We start from the raw sequence: 15,138 nt of genomic DNA on the forward strand, positions 1-15,138 counted from the left end.
TTTGAAATGGAAATGTGATCATATGCAAAGCACCAAAAGAGTAAAAACAATTTCAAATGCCTTCTCAGATGACATGTTTATAATCAAGAGCATGAACCATACAACATGTGATCCCATAGGTTAGAATTACCCTTTCCACCAAGGGCTCCCACCTGAGATCCACGCCTTGACAAAGAATGAATTATTATCGCTCAAAAATGGCACCTAATTTATGCTGGTGGAAACTCCAGGCTCTTCGGTGTCGGCCTCCATTATAAAGGCCAAGCGGGAAAACAATACTGTTCCCTTGAACCTGAACACCACCACTGCTGCTTGGTAAAATAAATTCACAAAGGTATGCAGAATGTTGGGTCTGTCATGCCCCAAAGTAACAATCTGCTATCCTCCTAATGATACCTATGGCTATTTTCATATTTAGGAAAATTTGACAGTTTGACTTTTAAATGTACACAAGCTAGGAGAATACCACTATATTACCTTAATAAAATCAGTCACCCTGTCACACATCCTCTGCTTTCAGTTCATGTTTGTTAGTGATTTTTTTATTTGTTTACCCCTTGAATACAAGAGGGAAGGAGCCTCGTAGTCTCAGTGTTACCAACAGCGACTAGCACACGGCTGGTACTTAATAAAAATATTTGTAGAATGAATAGTTAACATTATTGTAACTAACTGTTTTTGATGTCCCCCCAATTTAGCCTATTTACTATTAATAAACATAAATATATAACCTTTATTTAAAACAAACAACAGAAAAGTTCACTTTAAATAATCAGGTATTCCATGTATTCAAGTGAATATGTTTTATTAAATGCATACTAATCTTTCTATAGTATGTGAGTATACATAATAAATTAAAATGTATATATTTATTAAATATAGATAGATATAATACCAGAACATGATTATTTCAGATGAGAAATCAAAATAAACCCATTTTTAAGTATCTTTTGGTCACTCCAAATTGGTATTTGCTCATAAAAAAATACACTAATTTTCCCTGGGGAAAAAAATTAATTCCGTAGCAATGCAGTTAAGGGACATGTTTTATTTCATAGCTTTCTGCAAGCAAAATTGCTTTGATACAAAATGAGTTCAATGATACAGGTGCTACTGTCCACTCAAGCAAAAGAAAACCTCACATGTATATGAATGCACTTTATAATAATATTCTTACAGTATAATAGGTCTAATATCCAGGATGGCTCTGGCCTCACTGAGAGCAAGAGCAATGGCGCAGAAACGTTGCAAGGTACTTGAAGATCAGAGTCCTGGCAAGTGCTTGAAGTAACTTCCTGTGAGTTCTCTGTCAGATACTGCTTAAAGAATTGTGTGTGGATGAGTTTGTCTTTCTGTCCTGTGTCTTTTAGTTTACCATTAAATCATCTTAAAATATATCCCTTGTGTGTGTCTTTCAGCTTTTCAGAGTTTCCATAAAAGGAAGAAAATGTCATTGAGGTATCCTTAACGTTAGCGATCCACGTAGTGCTGTGGTTGTCAGAGAGGATGTAGACTTACCTGTAGGTACAGGAACTGATTTTAGTGTGTGCTCTACACGTTGCAGTGCAGAAATGTTAGTGCATGTTAAATTCTTTCTTCCCCCTCACGTATGATGTGACTGTAACCCCAGAATATCTGACAAAAAAGAAATTATACAGATAAAATAAAAAGACAAATACACAAATAAGGCCATCTGCAGAATTTTAAACTCGCCTCTTACAATATTTCACAAGAATTTCTACATCGTATTTTACATTGTTCAAACTTAAATAATAAATGCTCGAGGAAGAATCTTGGTGGAACCAATTGCACTATCTCTTGGAGGACTTGTCCAATTTGCTGGCAGGCGATTTCCTCTGCGGTGTGGGGATTTTGGAAGGCTTGGCTGTGGATGGCCGAGAACCTGCTCGGGGCGTAGGTCTGTGCGTCGGGGGCACAGTCTCCACGTCTGAGCACACGGACTGGATTTCTGAAATGTCAAAGTCTGATGCATCGCTGCCTCGGCGGCTGCTGGCCCTGCTGCCAGCTTTGCTTCCAGCTCGACTTCCTGGCCGGCTGGGCGTCTTCTTGGACTCTGAGGAGAGAAGGCAGGGATGGGTCACCCTGATGATTGGGTCCATCCACAACTGATTCTTGAAACCCGATGCCACCTTTAATCTCAATGTTTTCCCCTGACACTTAGTAGGCATTCAGAAAATACTTGTGCATTTAAGGCCTTTTCCTGTTATGCAAAGGTAGGTAGCTTTACTCTAAGTAGACACAGTACAGCAAAGGCTAGATTGCATACAAAAGGTAAGTTTGGGCTCACCTAACTTAAAATGTGATTCCATTTATTACAAACAGACATCAAGAATATTAAGGAATACACCTATCATTTAAGATTATGTTTTCTAAAGTTCAGCATGGGCACCCAGGGATGTGTGCAGTGCAATCAAGGAGCAAACTTGCAGGTGTAAGTCTCGCCTGAGAACAGGTAACTCCAAGAATGTATGAATCTGAAATGTAAGACTTGAAACTTTAAAGAAGCTTCATTCTTGCTGAGCTCAGGACCCAGGGGTTGGCAAGTTCACTATCCTGTGAAGAAATGGGGCGTGCACTGGTGGAAGGCTCGGTGTGGCTGAGTTTTTCCAACCACCCAAAACAGGGAGCTGCCTGTGCAATCTTCAAGCAGGCAGAAGAGCCCAGACCTTCCACCTTGAAGGGGGAGAGTACTGTTGTATTTTTTCTTCTGTTCCACAGTAATTCTTCCATCTTTCTTTGGTACTTTCCAAAAGGGGTTTTTTTAGTCACTTGCTACCATGACTCATTTATCCCCTACCTTTGCTGGAGGACAGGGACTACATGCCATTTTGAAAGAATACAGCAGTGTTGATTTGTAATTCCTTCCCCAGTGAGGGGGAAAAAAGGGACTTTAATCTTCAGATGACCCTGCTGCAAAAGTCAATTAAAAAAAGAAATGCACCACACTCACCAGCAAATTGTGTTCGGACTCTGGCAGCCGCAGTTGTTATCAAGCCACTGTCCTCCCCAGAGTGGAAGCTTTTCCCTGATAAATATCCTGGGAGTCGGAGCTTGCTTCCTTGTATCGGTGTTCCCTGTATTGAACCAGTGACAACACATTTCAAGATATTGCTCCTGTGCCATGATATTCCACCAACACCACTTTACCAATGGGTGGAAACTCTCTGCTAGACCTCTTCAGGAAGTGAAGGGGGACTTTTCAATTAAACAGGGCATGAGGTTCTCACTTGCTTTTCTCCCCTAATTTCTTATTCTCTCTCTATGAGAATTCAAAGGAAACTTTCTAAGGAAAATTAATTGATGGTTAAAGAGAAAACACAAAATGGAGATTCCCGATGGAGTAAGAAAATGGTGGCAAGGAATGACAGACAAATTAAACAGTGAGTACATTAGTATCTTTCAGACGATTGTCAGTGAATATTACAGAGTTAAGAAAGTTTTGCCAAAAAAATGCTGGTTGCAGGGTGTAGAGAGAGCACCAGAGGCAATGAAGAATTGTGCTTGGATATTTTGCTGCCCCATGCTTTTAAGGAACTAGGCAGACATAAACAGAGATGGAATGACAAGTAAACAGATAATGCCTGGACAGCCATGATTTAAACAAACTGAATTGCAGAAAGAAAAAAAGAGTGACGTTTTATAACTCGGCACCATATCACTTCACTTCTTGGCTCTATCACCTTCTGTAGTCTTTACATACAAGATACATAGGGCAACATTTCAGGAAAATTCTTTTAAAATACTACAGGATTTTGTAAAAAAAAAGTCTAAACAATCGTTACTATGATATTTTATTGTAAGGCTAAAATCACTGCATTTTTTCCAGATCACTACATTTTGAAAAGTCTCTCAAAATTAAAAAGATAAATAAATCTCTTGAGGAATATAAGGAATGCAATATTCCTCAATGAACACTCAATGAAGAGAGCCAGGGATCTATTTGGAGGAAACAAATCTATACAAATTAGATGTGTGCATTTTGTAACAATTGATTTTACCTTTATTAGAGAGTTTAAAATGTTTAATAAAACATATGGAAGATCTTTTGAGACATCAAAGTTACATTTATTAATATTCATATCATTCATCTATATATACTAGACATATACTTAGGTATAGTATTTCTGTGTAATTTGTGTACATAGAATGCTCAAGTTTTCAAAATACTTTCACACTCATAACCATAATAATCCTCACATTCACTTAATTCACATCCTTTCTACAAATGTGAAAAAGTAGGGTCCATTTGCCCAAGATCTGACAACAATGATCTAGTTAAATTCCTAACTTAAAGAGAATCCCAACAGTCCATGAGGGAGTGAGAACTCACAAATTATGAGACATATCACTCAAAGTAGCATTACCCTGAAAGACCAAAATCATTCTTCTCAGAATGCCTTTGATGGTTTTTATTTTATTGTCACAGACCCTTCCATAGAAACAAACTGTTTTTTTTTTTTTGCATGGTTGACTGTTTTTCATTTTATGAGGTTTTTTGAAATGAAACAGTTTGCCATTAGTCAAAATAACATATTTTGCCTTTAGTTTGGGGGAGTTTCTACTATTTAAAAACTTAAACTAACATAGCCCTAAACATTTAAAACAAATGTTAATATTTCACTTGAGGTTCTTTAAACCTTTCTCTGTTTTTGCTATGGTAGTTCTACTAAGAAATGACAGATGTCTCTAGATGTAATGTATGATACTAACGTTGCCCACTTGGTGGGAAGGAGTGGAAATGATGGGCTTGGGGGAATGAAGAGGAAGAAATAAGGAAATGCCGAAGAATGGGTTGTTTTGGTCCCAATTCTCCCACTTATCAGCAATGGGCTTTCCATGAAGTCATGAAAGTAAGGCACTTTTCTCTGCCTACCACTTATTACTGATGTGAGGATTAAGTCATAGATAAGAAAGTGTTTAGAAAGCATGAAGGGCTGTGTACAGTTATTATATTACATTTTATACAAGGGTCCAGGCTGTTAAGTTACATTCTTGATCTTTAAGATGAAATACCTACTTAATTTCAAGGAAAAGGTACTTAGGGACTTTTTTCACCCTAATTACTACTATAATTCTAATGAAATAGGTGATATTTGTTTGGTGCCTGTGTTTGTCATTTCACAGAGAAGTTTTTTAGAAAGATACATGTTGACTTTCAATTGAATGTAAATGATCTATGAGTTAGTCTTGGTAAATTTTGTATCACCTAAATATTTTATCCCCATATATCATGCCATATTAGAAAGCTGGAGCATGCTTAAATGATATTAGTTATTAGAATCTACAAAAAATATATTACTTTTTGAAAATGACAGATAACTTTCTGCACATCTAAGCTCACCTCACTGACCCCTGGGCTGATAAGTGACAGCTTATGTCATACCCACCCAGTATGTCATACCCACCCAGTGTTTTAGGGCAGAAATGAATGGACTGTGATTAAGAAGAACCACGCCCACAGCGACAACTCAATACACATTCTTTTAGTTTAAGTGATTGTCTTGCAAATAATACTGCCTCTTACTCCCATCTAAAGGGATTTTTCTGCCCAAAAAATTATATCCAGTAGCAAACGCATACCATAAGCTTTAAAAGAAATTTTACTTAGGTCTGGATATAATCCCCTGTATTTCACTCTCCCAAGATATGAAGGTAGAATAGAGTGAGAACCAAAAAACAAAGGCAGTATAATGCCTACAGGTGTGACTATGCCAGGCTGACACTGTTCAAAAAGCTATAAACTGTCTTTTCTGTTAACCCCTTATTTTCATGTCTTCCAAGAACTGCCAGGTTGGTTCTTATTTTACAGAAGTCTATAAAAAGACATACGGGAGTGGTGAAGCCATGTTAGTGGGTGATAGTTTCAGTTAAAGAAGACTGTTAAGACTAGACTCTGGGGCCTTACAATACCTCTGCGGATGGCACGGCATAGTCTGAGCACTCTGCAGGTTTACAAGGAGTTGACATTTTGCTGTTTGTCAACCATGGTTTACCATAATTGCGTGTTAAAGGATGGAGAATCTGTATGGAACAATGGCAAATCAAATGTAAAGGACAGCAGATAAAAAACAAAGCCACAGAAAGAGATATTCATAGCAAGGAGTCACATTTCACAGTAAGAATAATAATAATAATTAAAAAATAAGTGGAAAGATCTGATGGTAAATCATACACACCAAAATAAATAAATAAATAAATAAATAAAAGCAGCTTAAAAAAAAAACAACCTGAAAGATAACAAAGCCCCTATACAGATCATCTGTACATGGGCCACTAGGCAAAAGCATATATATATTTTTTAAATCCTTCATTTCCCATATTGTGAGAAGGGACACAAAGGGAGACAGCCGGTCCTACAAATTCTAGGGACTTAAATAAAACACTCAAACGCATACCTAGGACGAAGACTGCATAGGAGGAGGAACAGATTTTACCCCCAAGTCCTACCTTGGGTGTGCTGGTGGCAGGGACCTGCGGGGAGGCCGCCTGCCCGGCCTGACTGGACACAGAGGCAGATCTGTTGGGGGAAGCTCCCCGTGACGAAGGCCGGGATCTTCGGCCCCGGGGTCGGAAAGCAGCCATGCCCTGACTGGCGCCATCTGCTAAAATGAACTTCTCGCGCAGTTCCATGTTTGTTCTTCCTTTGGCTGGATTACGCACACGCAACGATGCACACAAAGAAAAGAAGGAAAAGAAGAGGTACTCAATCGTTTATGAGAAGAACAACCACCTGGCACCAGAGATCACGCTGAGAATTTCAAGAACATCTTTTTGCCATGCCAACTCCAACTCAGCATAACAAAAAGTCAAATGCATTCCTTTACAATGCATTCCTTTGGGATACAAGTGAGTTGGGCAAGGAAAAAAAAAAAACGTGTGCTTATTCTAACACTAGACACCAGCAAGAATAACCACTATTAAAGAAAGTGTCAGCATGAAAATGGAAAGCTCATGCTAAAATATTGTTAATCCACCAGCTACTGATGCCCACATGGTTTCACTTCCCTTCCACCACACTGCGAAGACAAGCCAGTAAGGCAGGGACTGTGTCTTTTGCACGTACTATTGAGGTCAGGAGAATGGCAGTATTTTAATACTGGGATTAATTAAATGATAGAATTACACAGAATGAGAGATGGCTTGTTAGTCATGATGACAACATAGAAACTTCCAGATTTTTCACTTAAATGAGGCAGCTAGTATTTTTATGTGATGCCTTGAAAAACTGTTTTACCAACATGCAATAACAAACACCAGACCCAAGGATCCGTGGGGCCATCAGTGATGCAGCACCCATACAAACACATATGCACACGGAGAACGCTCCACAAGAACCCGATGAGCAACGTGTTAGCATGTGTTCGATCACTTACATAACACCTGCCTTTGCAACACACCCAAAGTGTGTCAAATTTGCAGAATTTAAATTGGGAAGCACCAGCTCAGTTGGATATGAGTTAAGCCATACGCGATGGATGAAGCGTGTTACTTTTAAAACAAACGATTAAAGCAAGAATGTAAAAAGTAGGAAAGAGAAAAGGAAAGAGGGGAGAGGCAAAGAGAGGGGTTGCCAACCTATAGTAGGCTGAGTAGTAGTAATTGAAGAGTTTGATTCCGAACGTAACATTTTACTCCCATGATGATGAACTAGAAAAAATGACACAGGATACCAATCACATTAAAGAATACTGTTAGCAGAAGAAGAAACAAAGTACAGTAGTTGAAAATGCAAAGGGTGCTCAGATCCGGCCTTTAGAACACATTTTAGAAGAAAAGTTGCATCAGGAAAAGAAGCACTCAAAGGTTTGACTCGATTAAAAAAACGTATCTGGAAGATTGTGCCACAGTCACACTAAGTTTCCTAAGCAACGCAGGAACACTATGTGTTCTAATTTCTTCATTTCATAAATGGAGCTGCAATTCACCTTAGGCTGCATTATTTTTCAAAATATAAAACAAAATAGTTCTTAGTTTACTTCTTTGGCCAGCAGAGAGCAGGGCTACTGCATAGGGTTGTATAATAACCCCCGGTGGCCTTGGTAGAGAGGCCCGCTGACTCTGACCGGTATATACCAGGTGGGACACCATCTCCAAACCCAAAAGGCCCTCCTAGAGGAACCCTGGCCTCCCACTTGGTTGGCTAAACAGGCAGCACTGGCACAAACATCTGTTGTTCGTTTGTTTAAACGGATTAAAATGAGTTCACAGGTTAAAGAAAATCATAATAATTTTATTGTTTGTTTTTCCCAAAGGTAGAAAAATGGATCTACTGAGTAAATGGTACCTAATTAGAAACTGCAATCAAGTGACCGCTTGTAAAGTATTAAGAAATCAATTAAGAATTCAAACACTGACTACAGGATCGGAAGACAGGAAAATGAAAAGCTAACCTGGGACCCCTGGGCTGGTAGATATGGAAAGAGCTATAGTGTTATATGTTTATATTTTTAATGTTCTAATCTGCAACTTCAAAATAAGAGTCAACTTAATGGAGTATTATTTCTAAAATGTTTAAGTATTATTTTCCTCACTTCCCCTTCATTTCATAAAAGCTTTGACTTTTAAACTTTTACTGTCCAGTATTTTTAGGTTTTATCAACTCAATTTTCTTTCATTTTACTTTGCTGTTTAATGATGGACAAAATCCTCTCCAGGGTTGGGGTAATTGTTTTGAAAATCGCAGAGGCTCTCACTAAGAAAATCCATTCTAGTATTTCCTGCTCACCTGTCTCATATTTACCCAGAAGAAGTATAAAAATAAAAAATAAAAAAATGATGAGAAGAACATGGTTTACATGACTGCCACAAGTTCTCTGGAAACTTTAGGCTGACAGACCAATGTGAAACATTCACTATTGGAATAAATGACCAAAATTATGCCCGGTATGTTTTTGATGCTGGAAAGTACTACAAAATTGCTCTACTGTAATGATGCTGTTATCTTGACATAAGCATCTCCTTACCCCTGCAAGGATCATTTTTCACTAAGAACTCATCCAGTGCCATCCATCCACCTCCAACACGAACCATCACAGTACTTCGTAGGATCCGAACCAGTCGCAGTTGCTGGGAGTCTCCGAACTGTGCAGTGAAGACAGAAATAACCTCTAATTGTCAATAATAATTCTAAACTAAACAATGATGTGCAATCTGCAGTAGCTTAAGCAACCGACTCTAATTTCTTGCTTAGTTCATAGCGATTAGTAAAATCTCAGAAAAAGGGGTTTGTAATGAGCTGCGTTAGACTGCTGCATGCTGATTTTAGCCCCAAAGAAACAGTTTGAAAAAAAGATTACAAAGGTTATGAAGTATAATATTGAAGCTTTGGTCTAAAAATTATTTTTCTCTCTTGTGATAGAAACAATATTAGTAAGGTAGTAATTTTAAAATGTTTCCAGAAATTAAACACAGCCATGAAAATAAACACTGGTCCACTTGTCCAGGTCTTATACAAAAATAAGATGACTCTAAGGCAAATTTAATACACTTTGATTCCTCTTCATTAAAACTACCTTTTACACTAAAACTGCTTTCCACTAAAATATATGGGAGAAATCGTCATAAGCTCATTTTGTTTTCTCTAAGAGTAGTTTTGACTCACAGAGAATAAAGTTAGTAAATGAGGATGACTAATAAAAAATTTCACAGTCAACCAAAATTTTTGCATCCCTAATGATCTGGTAAACCAATTTGCTAAAGGCTGCATGAATATGCCATTTCAGATTACTGTAATATTAGAATGGCATGGATACATTATTAATGATGTAGCTTTCACATCCAAAAGGGTTTCTCCCAAAGCTGTTGGTACCATAACGGTTGACATTGACAAGCGATCATCCTTGTCTTGCCTTTTCAATGGATCGCCCATCACCCGGATATGCTAAAAATTCTCCAAGTCCTGAATAAATTTCTAGACTACAGGTAGTTCCTAATCACAGCTTTATTTGTTTTGAAAGCCTGTGAGAAATGATTTTATACTTTTAAATCATTTCTAATAGGCTCATGTCCAACTCATAAAAACTACCAGACTGAATTTCATGGTTGCCAACCCAGAAGATAAGGAAGCAAAATGAGCAGTCAATTAAACATTAATAGATTCTCTCTAAAGCAGGTAAAACGTAATTGTGACTTCGATTATGTTGTTAAAGTCACGATGGATAAACAGAAAACTCTAAAGTAGAAACAGTCTGTTACTTTTCAGTAGGTTTTGCCATTGAATTTCAGGAAGAGAACCCTAAAACAGAGCCAACCAAGTTCCATTCGGTATCCTCAAACTCAGAAGGACCTAGAAAGCAGGCAAAATGCACCAGTAGGAACTCATATTTACCATCAAACCTTGTTAAATCACTATTTCTAAGTCTGGTTTTAAACACTGAGACTCAGACTTTCCTACAATTGAAACTGTTCCTGAAATTTAAATGAGAATTTTAAAATAAAAAGATATATTTATTTTGTTAGAAAACATTTGGTGCTGCTCATAAGCAAAGGGAAAGAAGGGGATTTAAAGAAAATTACCCTTAAGGAACCAGATAATTTTGGCCCAAGATTGTGCTCAAAACGGAAGTGTTAAGGAAATAACTAAAAGTACTTTATAGAGCTGATATTTCAATTCCAATAAATGTGAATAATTTTCAATTTTCATTTTAAGAGGGCATTCTCCAAACAGCTAAAATTATCTTCAGAATTTCTCTAATTTTCCCAATAGCCAAATCGTGAGACAATAAAAAATAGATTAATATTGCTATTTGTGCTTTCAGTGAATAAAACCTTTTGAGGTAAGTATTTCTCTCATCCTCTCCACAAATAAAGGAGGCTATCCCATTTGCTGACTCAGAAAATAACAAAAATGGAAAAGTAACATGTTATGTATTACAGTATAACTAATGAAAGTTTTAAAAAAATCTGTTCAAAGTAGCCAAGTATTTCTATTTTAAATAAATTATTTGCTTGCAATAAATGGGAGTAATAGATAATTTGAAACTTGAGATGTACTATGGCTTAAAAATGAAGTGGCAGAGTAATATCTAATACATACGGTCAGGTACTGTAGCACGATTCTTTCCAAAAGCTTACAGTAAAAAGAATCTTCTCCTTGAACATGTTGAAATCAAAACAGTATTTCTTGTCTTTAGTTTCAAAATTCCGATCATGATGCAGTGCCACTAGACAGTTTATATTGCCTCAAAGGTCAATATAAACATTTGGTCAATATGGCGTAAAATGTGACTTTAAGATTTTCTGTAAGTTTATACGTGATAAGTTTCCTCAAAAGGAATGACATCACTTAAAACCTTCAGGGTTAATACTTCTACTCAGAGGATGCAAAGCCCTAAATCAATAATTTAGAACGAGTGAAAAATAGCTACTGTGGAGAAAACACATAACTCGTGGCTGAGTACCAAGGAGACCTCTTAGTACTCTGTCTTCCCCATGTCACTGCCGGTTCTGGTCATCCTCTGCTACCTGTATACCATTAGTCCTAAATAGTCAAACACCAGTGAGGCTACACAGAGATGTGTGGAGAATCAAATTTGTATTCCAATGAGTATTTGCATAAAATATATGCTAACAGTATTATAAAATATGGGAATTGAAAATTGCATTTGAAACATGGTAGCCAAGCTGCATACAATTCATTATCTGGTTTGCTTAAAAGTAATCTCCTCCTTTGAGACACAAGGCAAAAAGGAATCCTGGCTCAAGGACCCTTATAGCGCTTACAGAGACACCACGCCAACCAACAATGTAGTAGCTAGGGAGACAGCATGGGGAAGATTGGCCATGGCAAGCTTTAATGACTATGAATTAAAGTTAAAAAAAAGTCATCAGGAACTTGAGAATACATTCCACTGGTTTATACCTGATTTCCCAGGAAGAACTGATAAAAAAAATGAAAAATGGAAGAAAGACACAATTAGTTCAACGGGAAACTTTCTATACGACTCTAGAACACACACACACATACTCACACTCTGGGCTTCTGGATGTAGTATCTAGTTTAGAGATGTGCAAGCACCCATTTGTCCCAATTTCAAACCAAATAATCAGAAAATTTTCTTGAAAATCTTAGTATTTCAAAATTTAAGTTAAAAAGTTGAATATATAGATGAATATTTTTCAATATGGAAGCATACAAATATACGAATGAGTAATGCTGCATTTACAAGTAACACACCATATTAGGGAAACTCAGCACATTTCCTATCTAGCTACTACAGATACGAGATGTTCCGAAAAAGAGAAAAAAAAAAAAATAGAGGAAGAGTGATGAAGTCACACTGTTCTTCTGTTTTGAAGCGGGTGAACCAAGTTAATTGAGATTTTGAATAAAAGCAAAAATGACTGCACAAGTGGAATAAACATTGCCTCTTTTTCATATTTATAAAAATGAGTCAATATTTTTAACTTTGTGGTTCTGGTTTAGAAGAGTTTGCTGTTAGAAATCTGAAAACTTACCTCTAATCATAATAAAATATATCATAAAGTCATACGAAACAACCTAAATATATGAGATTTGAGTGTTTTCTTGTGAATAATTTTCTACTTCAAAGTCATGTACATGTTGTAAATGTCAAAGATATGTCCTAATTTACAAAATGCAGGCTATCTTTATATAATTTAAAATGATAAAAGTTGGGAGTTTCATACACCATTAAATTTTCATATAAAGTAAAATAAATAATGAGGATGCCTGGAAAACAATGCAGATCAAATTGTACACAAATTTCAATTTATATCCTTTAAAGGAACTACAAAGTTATTTTGAAAACTTACCCTGTACTTGTTATCACCAATCTGTTCAACTTGAAATCGTTTTGCACATTTACACTTAGCTACCTGCCTTGTCACCTGCCAAAAACAATGATGAAATATTCACTTTAATGTTAATATTACATAGTGGAATTCTAAAAACTTTGACACCACAACTAAAGTGGAAATAAATAAAATGGTTGCATGAATTGTGCATGATATCCCGGCAGAACACACTATTATTGCCGCAGGCAGTGGAAAACTAATGAGTACCTCATCTTCGATTTTGTCAGCATCCGTGATAGGTTTATATGCATCTTTATTTGGGTGAAGGGCTGCTACAAATTCGTAGTAGTCAATATATCCATCACCATCTCTGTCAAAGATGTCTGCAACTGCGCTCATCTCCAGGCGACTGGTTGGAAACTCTAAAATTTTCAAAACAAGAGTGAGTAGTATAACTTGTTAATTCTGCCTCAAGACATTCTTGACAGGACATTTTAATCTCTGTGTGGCTGGTTAAATTATCAGGGTGACCAAACATGTTAAAATCATTTTTAAAAAACTGAATGGTAGCTATACATGTGATCCAAATTTATCTCTAATTAGTATTTGGGTGAATCGTATAAAAATGTTTTTGTGGGTTGAAAACTGTTTAGTATCAGCAATTTTAGATGGCTCAACTACTACTGAAAGAATAATTAATATGAAATTGACTTTAAGAATGATGCCTAGTAACATCTGTCAGGAAAATGACAGACAAATGACTGCACCATCAAATAAGAAGGTGGCTAATATCTTAAGAATTTTTATAGAGTTCTGACTGCCTATTAATGCCAATGTTAGATCAGAACATGAATTAGAATGAAAAAGAAAGGGGCTTGTATTTACTGACTTCCTATTATATACCAGGGAACACAAAAACTAAAGAATCATGTATTATTGACTTTACTCTACTAATGAGGACACAGTGTCACTGGAGTGCAGGAACATGTCCATGGCTGCACAATTAGTAACTGTGCCTGACTCCAGAGCCATAATTTTACCAAAGACAGTTCGGGTACTGACTTCCTAGCCAACTTTAAAGACAACATTGTATTAGTGACACAAATAAAATTGTGGCCCCACAATTTTAAACTGTGCTTATTTTCTTTAAAAATTCCATCAGTTACAGTCACCTTTCTTGGGACTTACTTGAGGAAAGAATTCCATCGATAAATTCCTGTCGTGTGATTTTCCCATCCTGGTCTTTATCAATTCTCCTGAAGAAGTCCATCACTCGAGATTTCTTGTGATTCATCCACCGCATGTATTTTTTGCGCCAGATATCAAAATCGAAGTTAGCAAATTCCCTCAGCTAGAAAGGACAGGAGGTATTTTGGTCAATTCTGTGCTCAAATTATATCTTATACTATATGAATACATTCTTTAAATGACTTTCTAGGTGATACATGCATCTTTCCCATTTCAAAAAAAGGTATGATCTTGCAAAGGGGATTCAGAAACAGTTTTTCTTTGAAGTTTATTATATTACCATTACCAATTTCTTTTTCTTTTCTTTTTTTTTTTTTTTGAGACAGAGTCTCGCTGTGTTGCCCGGGCTAGAGTGAGTGCCGTGGCGTCAGCCTAGCTCACAGCAACCTCAAACTCCTGGGCTTAAGCAATCCTACTGCCTCAGCCTCCCCAGTAGCTGGGACTACAGGCATGTACCACCATGCCCAGCTAATTTTTTCTATATATATATATTTTAGTTGACCAGATAATTTCTTTCTATTTTTAGTAGAGACGGGGTCTCGCTCTTGCTGAGGCTGGTCTCGAACTCCTGACCTCGAGCGATCCACCCGCCTCGGCCTCCCAGAGTGCTAGGATTACAGGCGTGAGCCACCGTGCCCGGCCCATTACCAATTTTTCTTTGCAAATAAAACTCCTAAAAACTTAAACTGAAAATTTCTGATTAATGCCTGTCACAAAGGCAGTCTTGCCCCAAAGTACTGCCACTGGTCATGCTCCCTGTGAGTAGCAGGCCCAGCTCAGTAGCACTTACCCAACCTCCTCGCTTTCTCCCCCCCTGCACTATTAGCCTCTCTTAGCTCCCTAGACTTCTAAAAATTTCCCAATTTTAGAATCTAAAATTATGAATTTTAGGTCATAAGATATATATAATTAAAATATCTGAAGTATAAATGATTATATTTGCCAGGTAGCACCACCAGCAAACATTATGCCAAGTTAGATCTTAAGGAATCAGCTTCTGATTATTAAAATATAATAGTTTTATACTTTATTGATTCCCTAAATCCAAATCCCACATATCAGTTTTCCACAAAATCGCACACACTTGTAGTATTCATTTTAGCAGTAAAACAT

General features: G+C 37.0%; 1 protein-coding gene across 3 annotated transcripts in view; it reads right to left on the minus strand.

The window, feature by feature from the left end:
* Nucleotides 1-1,028: 1,028 nt before the first annotated feature.
* The window catches only part of DST (dystonin), a 441,573-nt gene continuing 427,463 nt past the window's right edge, over nucleotides 1,029-15,138 (minus strand). For 2 of the 3 annotated variants that reach the window (XM_045543786.1, XM_045543784.1), the window contains 10 exons: nucleotides 13,966-14,128; nucleotides 13,045-13,199; nucleotides 12,796-12,870; nucleotides 11,882-11,899; nucleotides 8,985-9,102; nucleotides 7,597-7,668; nucleotides 6,469-6,668; nucleotides 5,932-6,042; nucleotides 2,972-3,095; nucleotides 1,029-2,074 (listed from right to left, as the gene is read on the minus strand). In XM_045543786.1, the coding sequence (XP_045399742.1) occupies nucleotides 1,812-2,074; nucleotides 2,972-3,095; nucleotides 5,932-6,042; nucleotides 6,469-6,668; nucleotides 7,597-7,668; nucleotides 8,985-9,102; nucleotides 11,882-11,899; nucleotides 12,796-12,870; nucleotides 13,045-13,199; nucleotides 13,966-14,128 (1,299 nt within the window). In that variant the 3' untranslated portion in view covers nucleotides 1,029-1,811. The remainder of the gene's footprint in view (nucleotides 2,075-2,971; nucleotides 3,096-5,931; nucleotides 6,043-6,468; nucleotides 6,669-7,596; nucleotides 7,669-8,984; nucleotides 9,103-11,881; nucleotides 11,900-12,795; nucleotides 12,871-13,044; nucleotides 13,200-13,965; nucleotides 14,129-15,138) is intronic. The other variant, XM_045543787.1, reaches the window with a different exon arrangement.

Source organism: Lemur catta, chromosome 2, assembly GCF_020740605.2.
Source record: "Lemur catta isolate mLemCat1 chromosome 2, mLemCat1.pri, whole genome shotgun sequence".
Classification (NCBI taxonomy): domain Eukaryota; kingdom Metazoa; phylum Chordata; class Mammalia; order Primates; family Lemuridae; genus Lemur; species Lemur catta.